Source organism: Charadrius vociferus, unplaced genomic scaffold (assembly GCF_000708025.1).
Source record: "Charadrius vociferus isolate BGI_N301 unplaced genomic scaffold, ASM70802v2 scaffold176, whole genome shotgun sequence".
In the NCBI taxonomy this organism is placed as follows: domain Eukaryota; kingdom Metazoa; phylum Chordata; class Aves; order Charadriiformes; family Charadriidae; genus Charadrius; species Charadrius vociferus.
This window is the reverse complement of record NW_009648961.1, coordinates 335,721-350,210: the sequence shown is the minus strand read 5'-3', so window position 1 is coordinate 350,210 and position 14,490 is coordinate 335,721. Positions and strand designations below refer to the sequence as shown.

The window sequence follows — 14,490 nt, the reverse complement described above, 5'->3', positions numbered from 1 at the left end:
ACAAACTGGAAGGCTGCCAAGGGTCTAATAAACAATGGGGAAATAAAAGACATGATGGCAAATGAAAAGATGTGTCAGTCCTTCACTTGAGAGTTCATTACAGAGGAAGTTAGGAGAGTTTCAGTATTGCATCCTCCATAGAGGATTTCAGGATGAAGTGCCAGCTGAAGTGGCTTAGAATAAATCAAGTTTTCCAATAGGATCAAATAGTGAGGGCCAGATGTTACTCACTCAAGGGTTCTAAAAGAACTCAGGTATGAAATTGCTGAGCTACTAACGGTGTTGTATTATGCACTTTAAAATGGACTTTAGAGCTAAAATAATACATGGCAGTTGGGGTACCTCATATTTTTTTTAAAAAAAGAAGAGTCTGTGTGTCCTGGTTTCAGATGGGAAAGGGTTAATTTTGTTTCTAGTGATTGCTGTGAAAGGAATGTCAATAATGCATATTGTTTTAGTTGTTGCTAGATGATGTTTATACTTTACAAGGACTCTTCAGCTTCCCATAGACGCTGAAAAGGAGCACAGACAGAACAATGGAATGGCTGATGGAATATTCCGTACCATAGACATCATGCTCAGTATATAAATGGTGGTTGACCTGGGTGGAGAATCTGTGGTCACTGCTCAGGAAGGTACCAATTCACTGCGTAGTGAAAGTGACTTGTGTCATTATTATTACTATTTTTTTTTTTTCTTTTTCTGTTCTTGTTCTATTAAACTGCCTTTATCTCAACCCATGAGGTGGGTTTTTTTCCCCTTTCCCCTCCTTTTCTCTCTTCTGCCTGCCCTTCTGGGGGAAGAGGGAGAACTCTGTGAGCGGCTGTGTCGTCCTAGCTGCCGGCTGCGGTTAAACCATGACACTGAGGAAAGGGGAACTACTGACAGGTAATTCTGATTTTTCAGTAAGCCAGGTAGGTGGAAGAGCAGAATGGATAGGCAGGTGGCAAGTATGTCAGAATGAAGAAGAACTGACCCAGCATTTCAGAGGTCATTGGAGGAGCTGACAAGCATGTGGAAAAAAGTGATCCAGCTGAGATACAGTGTGCATCAGTTCTGAAAAACCTGTTGGATACTGTACCTCACCAAAGGCTTTTAAAGAAACTGAAGTGTAATAATATAAAGGAAAAAAAAATCCTTCATGAATTAGTAACTGAATGAAAGGCAAGAAACAACCAGTAGGAATAAGTAGTAAGTGGGAGGTTTCCAGTGATGTCCCCAAAAGTTGCTGTCCCATTTTGTCATGTTTCATGTAAGAGAGGCATGCAGTGAAGTAACAATGTTTATAAAACCAGTTATTTAAAATAATCAGAGCTAGGCCAGAAGTGACGAAGAGCTCATGCTATTGGATGACTGAGGGATTAAATGATGGATGGTGTGCAAAGTTAATATGACCAAAATAATGTATGCGTACAGAGAAAAAAAATCCCAAACGTGCACGACAGTGGTCAGTAAATTAGGTGTTATAGGCAAAAGATCTTAAGAGTCATTTAATCCCCTGAAAACATCCATGCAGTGCTCAAGAGTGTTCAAAATGGCAATGAGCATGCTAGGGAAGAAACAACTGAGGAGTTATACAATAAAATCTGTAAAATCATGACCGGCATGAAGAAGAGAATAAAAATAGTCATCATTATTCCTTACTGAATAGTCATATTCATATCGTCTTGCTCAAATGTTGTACTGAATGGCCATTATTCACTTCTTTTTTTTTTTGCCCCTATATAAGTAGTTATGCCCAAATATAATATCTGGCAGAACTTTTGAAATCAAAACGAGAATATTTTAGCAGAACTCAACCATGGGACTCCTTGCTAGCGGACATTTTAGGTAACAACCTCTACCAATTTATAGATTGAGGAACTTGTCCAGTCACTCCATAAAGAAAAAAATCACCAAAGTCTTTTAAAAACGATGAGTACTTCTACAACAACAGAGAAAATGTGCCAGGTAATGTTGTTGGGACACGGAGACCCACTGGGACAAAACAGCCTGCATTTAAGCTAGTAAATTCTTTTAGCCTCCAAAATTGTATAGGAGCGTGCAGGTCAGCAGGGACCCAGGATCCAGGCAGTAGCACCAGGCTCTACCCTGCCTCCGGGTTTAGTGGTACGGACAAACTTGTTCCAGTGCCTGGGTGTGTGCCCAGGCTGTTTAATTTAATAGGAAAGAGGCTGGGAAGCCTCCATCTGCCAGAAGCTGGAAAGTTCCTCTGCTTACCCTGCCTTTCCATCGCCGGAGACAGGCTCCCGCACGGGCTGGCTGCTGGAGCTGAGCCCTTACAGCGGGGTCTCAGCACAGGAGGGATGTGCACAGTTTGGATCAAAACCAAATTCTGCCTATATGTGTTTTTTTTTTTTAAAAAAAAGGAACTATTGGGATTTCCCCTTTTTAAAATAAAAATTAGGATGTATGCTTTAAAACAATGAGATAATTAATCTGAGAACCTTCAAGGCAATTGTGTTGGTATCGGTTGATTGCATGGCATTTTTTAAAGCAAAGCTATTAATATATGTGTAACATGTTAATCAACATGTATTCGAATACAGTACATTGCTAATAAACAAGAAACACAAACATATTTATTAAAGGTTTACAACGAAGATACAGAAGTTGTGCAATAATATGCTACTTAATGCAAAGCACTACCAATGAACATTTACGCCTTCTGGAAAAAAAAACAGGACATTTTACTTATTTTTGCTAATGCTCTGTTAATAAAATTTGCTTCCTCATATCCTTAGACCATCAAGGCTACAGCAACATTATTACTGCTAAAAATATTTACAGTCAGATTGCTCAATTAATTATTGGACTGTAGAAACCTAAATTATCTTTAAAAATATGAGGCTGTCTGTTGGTGAGTTACAGTATTTTGCCTGTGAACTTAATTTCAAGGCCAGGCTGGACGTGGCCTTGGGCAACCTGGTCTGGTGGGAGGTGTCCCTGCCATGGCAGGGGCAGTGGAACTAGATGATCTTGAAGGTCCCTTCCAACCTAAACCATTCTATGATTCTATGATTCCATTCTAGGTACAAAAGAAATAGTGGTTTCAATTCATTGTGTAAACTTTGCAAAAGCTGATGAACTTTTGACTAGTCATGAAACTATGATTTTATGTTTAATTACATGTATTTCTGATTTATTAGTTAAGACTTCGCAAATGGTCGTTCAGTGCATTTCAATTTTTGGAGCATGGCAGACTACTCGGAACCCATCTGATGGTAATGACATCATATGATGCTAACCCGTTTGTATCTCTGGTGTATTCTATGTTCTTGTTATCTAAATAATACTGCAAAACAATACGTCAAATTCTTCTGAGTGCTTATGCTATTTAAAAATTAGATGCAAAACCTCTTAGGATAGTGACAACTCTAGTTTAAATTTTAATGATGAATATGAGGACATCCTGCTAAACTAATACAAAATTAAATATTAAATCTGCATGACAGCACAGTGGAATTTTCAACAGAAAAGGGAAAAAAATAAGGCACTTCTGAGATATGTAGTTTCATATTCTGCTGATATAAAGGGCTACAGATTTAGCTGCAACACACTGGTGAAAGTCACGCATTACTTTAATTTACAATTTGCAAGGATTTGGCCTGCAACCTTTATTACGCAGTCCATGGCAGAAACAAACAATTTCACATTAAAAGCATATTGTTACACAGTTGTTAACAATACATTTTGGCTGCAGAAATAATAATAATAATAAAAAAAACCAAACAAGCAAACAAACAACCTACTCCATAGAACTGTATTTCAGAATACACTTAAATTTATCAAAGTACATTTTCCCCTGGTCAGCTACTGGTGATTTATTTACAAAGCAAGTAACAAACAATGGCTAGAAAATACCATTGCACCACAAATTATCTACTTCAATATTTCTATTTTTCATACTAGAAAACAGCTAAGGTGGCAATCACTTCAGTACAATGTTTCTTTCATAAATTTTAATGTTTTTTAGCAGATAATACAAAATGGAGATGTAGACTGTGTTACATTAGTTAGAAAAGCAAACCTATTATGGGTTTGGTTAAGAAAAAAATAGTTTTCTAGCAAAATGTAAGGTCTAATGCATTAACCACTCCAAGCACTTCACACAGGGGCTGTCAATGACTTACAAATTCCGAATGTTGCTGAGAGGGTGGTAGGAATTTGAGAAACTAGTTGAAAGAGAAGTCATCATCAGCCTGTGCCAGCTCTGATGGGCTTACAGCTAGATTTGTATTCACATAGCAGTTTATGTTAATAGTCTATACTGTTTTGGGGATCATTAGACAATCAATAACAACACGGAATACTTTCATTTACTCATGTCTTTTAGAAGAAGTGGTAGCTCATTTTTTTGATTTTAAAGTCTACTGTCAATGTGAGAAATAGAAGCAGAAGGCGAAGCTTGGAGTTCTGTTTTTTGTTAAGTGAGCACTGAAGGAAATATTTTCCCTTTGAAACTGTGGAACATGCAATCCTCGTAAGAGAAGACCTCTTGAACTGCAAATGTGTTGTTCTAGATGATCTTGTAAGACGAGCACACAAATAACCTGGACTGAAAACACCTCTACAAATAAATTTTAAGAGTAAATCGAATACCCAACAGTATTAAAACTTCATTTCCCATTTTTCCCAGTCATTAAAAGCTCACCTTTATTTTTCAAACTATAGTTGTCTAGCCTTTGAATTTTTGTTTCCAACCTGTTTAACACCACTGTCACTTGCCAAGAGCATGTCAGATCGCTACAGATACAGTAGCTTTATTCAGACTAATGTATATATTCCTGGTAAACGTGACTCTTTTAAACACTGGAGCCTGGCAAGCCCCCATACCTCTCGGCTCTGCTCGCTGTTAAGTTTCATGCTTCTGTTACGCGCAATGTAGAAGTGATGCAGAAGCAATTTTTGACAGACTGGAAAAGCAGGCACTTTCCTCTGTGGTATTTTTTTTTTGAGGGAAAGTGTATCCTACACATTCCCATAGCATACTGCCCAGACACTGTGGCACTGGTGTGCAGTTGCTTTGAGAGCTATGCGGCAGGAGACCCTGTCACGGCAGTGGAGTAGTTTCAGCTTCTTGAAGTTCCAACTGAAAGGAAAGAAATTGCAAATACAATGAACAATTACGTGATTTCTTCCCACCCACAAGTTTGTGTATGTGTTTGCATGTGTGTGTGCTTTTTTTTTTTTTTTAAGAGGAATTTCCTTCTCATTTGCAGCTACTGTCCTGCTGTATAAAGCTAAGCAGGTAGCCCAGACAGTAAGGCAAGGCTAAGCCTTTGCAATAAAGCAACAAAGGCAGAAGGAATGATCACGGAAAAGTTTCATGTCTGACCTTTAAAGATGAAGAAATGTTAGCAGATCTGAAATTTGAATTAGAATTAGAATATATTTCATACCAAGCCATTTGTCTTTCTCAAGGGAAGCCCTCTATGAATTTCATGGCTATGGAAGGGTTTCACTCCCTCGCTGTATTCTTTTTGCAGCAGTTGCAGTGGAGTTAGTATTTTAGATGATACCTTCTGTGCTCACATCAGTATGTTGGCTAACTTTTGGACTTGCAGTTAAAGTCTAGTTTCAAGTCTGTGTGAGATGGACTTACATCAGCAAACAAACCCAGCAACCTCTCAGCCCTGTGTGTGTCCACAGGATCCACGTTAAGTCCCATGCGCATCCAGGCACAATAGCACTACAGATGTTTTCATCAAGAAAATCCGCTTACTGCACAGAACATCCTGAAAGTCTGCAAAAGTCTGCAAAGAAAGTCTTTTTACTGCCCAGCCAATGTTGTCCTGCAGCACTAGAACCTGTTGAAAACAGGGTGGGAGACACTGCAAATAAAGGGTCTACTGCATGGGAAGTAGAGTCATGGATGAAGCCTGATTGAGACAAGAGAAAGGAGATGCTCCTGTAAAAGTAATGGGACATAGGTAAGGATTTTGGGGCAGGGAGAAGGAAAGTGTATTTTCTAGCTGGATTGCTTTCCAAGCACATTCATCAGAGGGGAGGCTGTTATGACTTCTGATTTGAAGATAAATTTCTCCAAGGCCACAACATAACTCAAATGCTTGTTCAATTTAACATGCTATACTTAGGGATTTTCTTTATTCTGTAGTGGGAATATTACTCCTCAGCTCTTTTTGGCCAGAAACTGACCTGATCCTAAATGTGAATGTCCCTATCTTTTGGAGAAGTCTACAGCCAGAAATGAATTTTGAAGTTCATATTCACTTATCTTTATGGATAGGTCTCTATTCATACAGGTAGATGTGAATCTGCCAAGGTTTGGAGTTACGGAACCTGCCCAGCTTTCGTCACGTTTCTGTATAGGACTCACCAGCATTCCCGATATTTGTTTGTATATGTCATATAGGACTGGTAAAATAAAAAGGTAAGAAAGAACTTTCTTAATTTATTTAATCAAAGTGAAATTAGCCTTTAACTTTTCCTCTTTTCAATTTAAAAATAGTTTTTCTTTTATCCAATATCCTTTTTATTTGTACATATGGCTGCCCATCTAAGCAATAAGGGCAAAGCTTTCAGAGCTGAACAGAAATACCAGAGCTTCTGGTTACTGAACCTATCTGAGGCCTCATGTTCAGCATAGGAGGAGGATTTGCAGCTTCCCTGATGGCATTTAGACACTTCAGTGGTTAAGGAGAAAGTGCCAGAAGCTAAAAGTACAAAAAATGTGCCTACACATAATTTGCTTAGTTGCTTGGACATGTTCAGGCAAGCCTGCTATAAAAACTTAAACGGGTCACAAAGACACTAACTCACTGAAACAAAGGAAATTTATCAGGCTTCTATGATTATTAATAATCCATTTTCCTCTGTATTTAGGATTTTTTGCTATTAACAGATGGATGTTAACAAACATAAAAGGTATTTGGAAAAAATAGTTTTCAGGAAATAAGAATTATCAATGAATTTTAAATTTGAAAAATATTCAAACTTTCATAAATCTCATAGATAAACTAATACAGAGAGTCTCTGTGCATCTGAAGTAAAAGGCATTTCAAAATATTTGTCAAGATTATGAATCAGGTTGATGTCAATGATATCAAAAAACCTCAGCCATTTGCAAAATCTCATGTTTGGTCCTTTATTACCATTCCCTACTCATATTGGGTCACACAGAGAAAAGTTCAGAGTAAGCGGTTCTGCTTTGCAAGCAATTTTTCCAGGATGACATCATTCCTACTCTTGTTTTAACTCTTCATGCAAATGCACTTATAAGATTGCTTATGTCTCCCTGAAAATTAAAGTGAGCCAAGCCTTTAAGCTCACTTTGGAACAAATGTAACCTATGCGTTTTACTGCAAGAGTTAGTTCGGTTGAACAAGATACATCCCACAGATGTATCCCACATCTCAGTCTTACAACACTTCCAGTTTCTGCATGTCCGATTAGCCACTGCCTTTTCTCCCTCAGAACTATGTTACTCCATTGACCATGTGCTATTTCTATAAATGCTCACACCATCAGTGTTATGGATCAGATGCTACTTTGTGCATTTGGAAGATGCTGCATTTCTGAAGGAGCTCTGAACTTGTTTTGCTCTTCCACTTTTCGTAAATGCTGATAAAATGACAATCAAACCCATAATCTGGAAGAACTTTTTGGTAATGTCGAAGAGCCATAAAGTAGACCAAATGCCATTATCTTAATGCAGAATAATATGAATATTTGCGATGTTTTCTGTTATTGATTTTGCACTGATAGAAAACACAGTTGTTCCTTCTGTCAGTGAATGCTTATTTTGAAGTGCCTTCAGAGTGTGAGACCCTAAGCTGTTGAGTGATTGAGTGCTTGCAGTTATCAATAACTTTAGGAGGAGTAAAGAATTCTTACTTGGCACAAAAAGCAACTTGTAGAACATCTGTTTCTTTGAAAATGACTTGAACTGTTCTGAGTACTATACAGCCGTGCAATTAGAATTCATACCAAATCCTTTCCAAGGCCTTGTCTATACAAGAAGAGCTTGTCAGTATACTTAGATCAATACAGATATACTAGCTAGACTTTCTTGTACAGAAAGAATTTACTTGTGAAAAGAATATCCTGTCAATATAATTTACAAAAGCTCACTGTTTGAGCAAACAGTGGTTTGGTTTTTTGTTTTTTGTTTTTACTTTATTTTTGCTTTTATTTTTCTTTTCTGAGAGCAAAAGCTGCATTCACTCTAGGGCTTTCTCTGTTTAAAAAAATAATAAAAAAAATAAATTAGATGTTACACTTGTAAGTAGTATCCCAGAGAACCTTTTTAGTGTAGATTAGTCTGACAACCCCATCTATCATTCTGATATCATCAGACAACAAAAATGTTGTCTCTTACTGGAATGTTTGCTGGAGAAAAAAAAGCAAATGAAGTTTAATATTGAAGTCTGAACATGGCTTGGTGTCAATATATTCTATAGAGTTTGTGGAGGGTGAGAAAGACTGCACCTGACAGCTGCAGTGCTGTACTCCAGGGAGTGCAGCAGGGAGAAGGCTCAGGTCAGCATCCAGGGAGCACATCTGGCAGAAATAAACCAGTGGTGGCAGCAGCAGCTGCTGAAGCAAGGACTGCAGGGATGGTGGTGAGGGAAGTGAAATTGGGCCCGTTTATGGCCACTTCAAATTCTTTCAAATACCAGACAAGGCATCTATGCAGAATGAGCTTCCAATTGTTGTCTTCTTCTCCCTGGCCCTGGGGAAAACTGATGGCTAGTTGCTAGGAAGAGCTACACAAGTAGACAAAGCTGTGCAGTCACACAAATTCTTACAGCTCTATGTACAGTTTTTTTTTGTTCCGTGCATATTGGCTCTTTGCTTCCATTTCCTTCCTTACTGCCTCACTTGAACCTCATTCCCAATGCTCCCCTTTCTCCTCTGCACTCTTCCTTCTTTTTCTTCAGCATCTTCCTTTTCACTTCTCTTTACATGTGCTTTATCTCTTAACTAATTCCATTGCTACTCCCTAAATAAGAAAAAAACCAAAACAAAACACCCCAAAACAACTAACAAAGAACCCAACCATGAGACTAGCTTCTTCCTTATTACCACAATACAGCCCACTTAGCTCACTTGCCCTATCCCTGCCTCAGCTGGCGCTCTTCCTTGTTACTGTAGGTTGAAAGACCTTTGTGGGAAGGATCATCTTCTATTCTGTGTTTGCTCAGTGCCCGGGGAAACAGACTTTATTTCACTCAGTCTCTGGGCAGCAAGTACCACGTTAATCTTTGCTAAGGGTAGAAATTTAGAAGGCTACAGCTAATATAAAGAAGCATAATTAAATGTAGAAAATGTGTGCATACATGCTGCACAGTAAAAAGCTGGAATTGTACTAGATATAGATACAATCCTGTTGTCAGACTCATGCACAAAATTGAATTTACTGATAGTTACAAATACATTATTAACAGCTGAATCTGTCTAATAATTTTTTTTGTACACCTATTAAATACTACACATAAATACATACATATATGTATGCACCTATGCCAAGTTTGGGAGTTCTGCTCCACCACCAAAGTGTAAGTAAGACTGAGCATGTACTAACCCATTTCACAGGTCACACTTTGGCATGTATGAATCAGATGCTGGTGAACTACAACACCAATTGCAGACTCTTAATAAAGCTTCCCCTTCTCCTTTTAGCCTGCTCCTTCGTCTTTTCTGGTGTAATGACTATTTGGAGGTGTTCTGATGTGGGCTTTCTGGCAGCAGCTGAGTGACAGGTATGCAGCTGTTTTCAAAAGAAGCCATTGACTTCTGCGCCTTGAGGAGGCAGCTAGCTTGTGGCTGAAGTAGCAGCAGTGAGAAACTCCTGCAGGAGCAACCGAAGTATGTTGCTGAAAGGTGACGTGTCAAGGAATGAACTAGGCTTGTGCCTTTTGCTCTTGTTTTTAATGAATTACAAGGACGACTCAAACTTTTTCTCGCGCTTGTGCTGTGCATGAGTTATTTTCACGAATGTTAAGATTTGTCTTCTTATTTTGCTTGATGCTAACTGAGGGATGTGGATTGGAAATTCTCAGGACTATGGATGTTGAAGATGTAACAAAACAGCTTCTTTGCAAAAGCTAAGCAAAAGGAACCTGAACTAAAAAAAAAAAAAATTTCTCTTGGTATCTGCTGTGCCATAAAATCCCTACTTCTCAAAGAACAGCTTCTTTGCAAAAGCTAAGCAAAAAGAACCTGAATTAAAAAAAAAATATAAATTTCTCTTGGTATCTGCTGCGCCATAAAATCCCTACTTCTCAAAGGCTTTTTCTACATGGAAAAAGTATATTCTCAGTATACCTTAAATAGCAAAATGGCACAATACTCCTTAACAGTTGGACTAGATGATTATTGTAGGTCACTTCCAAATGAAATATTCTATTCTAGTCTATTCTAACATGTGTGTATATATATGTATGTGTGTATATACATCTCAAAACCCACCCTAGCCAACACAGATAATTACCTGATACAAAAACTGCATGTAGACAAGCCTTTGTCTACTTCTTGCATGTCTTTCAGGACAAAGAAGGCCAGGTAGGCTTTCTTTGTAAATCAACCAAAAGTGTACAAGCACAGTTTCTTCTCTTTTTTATTCACTGTTGCAATGGGAGAAGAAGAGAGATATATGTTCTGCTCCACTCCTGTCTCCCTCAGCAGACAAGCAGTATGAATAGAGAAATCTGTGATTATTCTCCAGCCAGTTCTAAAGCAGCAAACCTGTTGTGAATGTCCTGCAAAGGAAACAGTGTTTTGTGTGCTGTGTAGATGCATGCACACTGGACCCAATCACACAAGGTACCTCTGAAAGCCCTCAGCTTCTGAGCATCAATTAGAGGACAGAAGATGTAGCACCATGCAGGACTGGGGCCTCTCTGTATGCATACATCAGTTTCAAATATAACCTTGAAGGTGTTTAGACCTTCAAATAGCTACAAATCAGTATAAACGGTAACTTCAGAATACATGTCATCTCCAAGCGGAAGGCCTGGATCCAGAGATGACATCTCCACTGCTAGTCATACCTGATGGTTAGTCCTGTCCACAGTGTTGGCAGTGGAAGCATGGTCACGAGTGTTTTGTCGGACTCGGGTGGAGTTTTGCTGCTCAATGGTTGAAGAAGTGGGGATGCAGAACTCTCTGAAACACCTTTTGAAATTCTCATCTAGAAATGCATAAAGGACTGGATTAAGGCAGCTATTTGTATACCCTAAAGCAATACAGAAGTGCCAGGAGACAGTCTGGAACGTAGTTTCTGGGATGTTGACCAGGGCTTTAACAATGACATAAATGTGGATGGGAGTCCAGCAGACAATAAACACTGCCACCACTACAAGAACCATCCTTGTGATTCTCCGCAGGTTCCTGTCCTTCTCTTTGGAGCCAGATAACATGCGAACGCTCTTTAGCCGTAAAATCATCAGCCCATAGCACACGGTAATGATCAGGACTGGCATGATGAAGGCAAAGATGAACACACAGATTTTCAGGAGGTTCTCCCAGTACCAAGCAGGGTGGGAGAACGTAAGTGTGCAGTCAATGGAGCCTAGAGAAGAAAGAAAACAACAGAGAAGAACAAGTGGGTCAGTTTTGAATTTGCTTTTTTTTTTAAAACCTTTTCTGTTAAATATCATAGGCAAATGCACGAAGATTTACTAAGTAAACAGCTAAAATGGAACAATCTGTGACCTGTCATTGGCACAAACACTGATAGGACACCATGCTGCAAAACATGTACGAAGTGTCAGAAAAACAAAACTGAAGTAATGTGTTCTCTTTTGCATTTTAGGGCTTAGAATTGCTTGTATATTGTACAAGAAAAAGAGCTGAATTGTCATAAACGCTTAAACTTTGACTCATTTTCACCTTCAGTATAAAACCTGGCAAAAAAAAAGAGATGGTTTAACCAGCGTATCTGCTGAGATTTTGGGCATTTCAGGGCAATGGGGAAGAGGATGACACAGCACTTGTTAACTGCACACAATGGAGGGTTTGGATTTATACTGAGATGCTGTCGCTTCATGGAAGGCCTTTGAGCACCAGTGATCGGGTGATGAAATGCTGGAACAGGTTTCCCAGGGAGGTGGTAGATGCCCCATCCCTGGAAACATTCAAGGTCGGGTTGGACGGGGCTCTGAGCAACCTGTTCTAGTTGAAGATGTACCTGCTCATTGCAGGTGACGTTGGACTAGATGACCTTTAAAGGTCCCTTCTAACCCAAACTATTCTATGATTCTATGATCCAGAACATGCTCTCTGCTCTGTACCATGTCCTGCCAGACTAGGTACAAAATATCTATGACTGCTGACCTCTATGGGAATATGATAGGTAAAGCACAGGATTCCGTGCTGTAGGAGGGTGCATAGCCACCCCACAGCAGAAGACAGGCAGGCACAGATGTTTTTCCAAACACAGGCACAGATGTTTTTCCAATCAACTGTATGGAACTGCAGAACTCAAGCGGATCCACAGAAGGAGCTGGAGCTGCCTGTTGCAAAAGACAGAACATGTGCAGTGCTGTGTCCAGTCAGCTACAGCCACACACAATACTGTTGAAGGGGTCCATTCGCACTGACACCTGCTACATACACGTTGGAGCTCACAAGTTAATTCAACACCTCTACAATCAAGTGAAACAATGCAGAAAGTAGTTTAAACATTGAAATATGCAATTTAGGAATGAAAGTCAGACTTACCATGCCTGTATTTAGTAGTTGCCATGAACATAACTGGCAGGCCAATTGCAGAAGAAAGAATCCAGTTGCAGACATTGACAATTTTGGCATTTCTTGGGGTACGGAAATCAAGGGCCTTAACTGGGTGGCAAACAGCTACATAGCGATCCACACTCATGGTGCAGAGTGTGAAGATACTGGTGAACATGTTGTAGTAGTCTATGGATATAACAATCTTACAAAGGATTGTACCAAATGGCCATGTTCCCATCAAGTAATTCACACTCTGGAATGGCAGAGTACTTGTTGCTAGGGCATCGGCCAATGCAAGATTGAAAATATAGATATTGGTGGCGGTCTTCATTTTCGTGTACCTAGAAAAAAATCACCAAAGCATGTGAATGACCACAACTGACAATGTTAAAAAAACCTGAGTCCAGGGCACCATGTATAAGAAAATCCTGTGAAATAATGTGCTAGACACTATAAAAGATCATATTTTCTGCTTTTAACCAAATGCCCTTGCTAAGGTTTATCGAAATAATGTTTGTAGTTCACTGAGACATTAGTTAAATGGTGTAACAAAGAAAAGATTAATTTAACTTGTGCAGAGAGAAAGGATACACATAGAATAAACAATAGTATGGATGCTTTTGAAAAAAATGTATTGTACATATCAGACCTTGTATTGAATGGATAGATTTTCCCCATCTGCTGATGTCACGTCAAGTATGGTCTACTGTGGTCTATAGAAATGGGGAACTCATTTGTACGTTGTGGAGTAGTAATGATATAATTCCTTAGGGAAGAAGTACCTAAAAGATTAGTGTAATTATCAAATCTGCTGTGTCTAAAAATTCAAGCTTTTAAGAGTTTCTCATTTGTTTGTAACTACAGAATTCTAAAATCATTTGCAATGATGGTTATTACATTGCTTTACTAATTTCCACGTCCTGTACAAGTTGGACAGATGGTTCTTCCAACTAAATCATATGAGAAGACAAATGCTATTAACCAGATGCACTGAGAGTATCAGTAGGAGCACCACCCCGGGGGGATGCTGCAGCCCTGTTGCTTGAGGTAGGAATGCATGCTCTGCTCCACAGCGCCCATTTTGGCAGAAGGGTCTTCAAACTCCTTTGTACCTCTCTCTCGCTACGTTTGTGCCATTAACTACCCAAACCCCACTTTTTGAATTTTGAATATGTCACACTTCAATCATAGCTGAGCAGGGCAAGTCTTTTATGTTTTAACTTGTGTTTGCATTGCTAAAGGTAGAGTCTAAATTCCTCCTTAGTTTCATCAGCTTTTGTGAAGAGCCCTTTACAGTTTCAAGTCCTTGTGTCACCTGAGCAGCGCTTGAGACCCGCTGCTTATAAGGATGCCATATTTTTGCAGTGGTACAATGACTGTTTCACTCTAAATAAAGCTCCTGGCTATGCTGCTCTGCTGTCCTGCTTGCTGCCCAGGTTGCTGGGCACTGTGGCTGCCTGGCTCCTGGGGGGGGGCGGGGGGGGCAGATGGCTTGCTCTTTTGATAAAACTCCCTTCTGTTTCTGAGAAGTAATAATACAGTGTTTGATCAGAGATTTTACAATTTATGGAGTGATTTGCAAGAGGAATAGCCCATTTCTAATGATCTTTGAGGCAACCTGCCAGGGAAGACAAAGTGTAAAATACAGTATTGCATGTTTTTTTCTCTCTGACTTTGATCTCTTCAGAACACAAGTCAGCTGCAAATAAAAAAAAATGGTGACAGGGCTGTGTATGGAACACACATTTGGAGTTTTTCTGGTAGGGTCTGGAGAAATGCAGACTTCCTGCT

The 14,490-nt window shown here is 39.3% G+C and overlaps 1 protein-coding gene across 1 annotated transcript in view; it reads right to left on the bottom strand.

Moving 5' to 3' along the window:
- Window positions 1-4,952: 4,952 nt before the first annotated feature.
- OPRM1 (opioid receptor, mu 1) overlaps window positions 4,953-14,490 on the bottom strand; it is a 14,833-nt gene continuing 5,295 nt past the window's right edge. Inside the window, exons 2-4 of the mRNA XM_009887606.1 lie at window positions 12,688-13,077; window positions 11,016-11,536; window positions 4,953-5,092 (exon numbers count right to left, since the gene is read on the bottom strand). Coding sequence (XP_009885908.1) covers window positions 5,054-5,092; window positions 11,016-11,536; window positions 12,688-13,030 — 903 coding nt within the window. The 5' untranslated portion in view covers window positions 13,031-13,077 and the 3' untranslated portion in view covers window positions 4,953-5,053. The remainder of the gene's footprint in view (window positions 5,093-11,015; window positions 11,537-12,687; window positions 13,078-14,490) is intronic.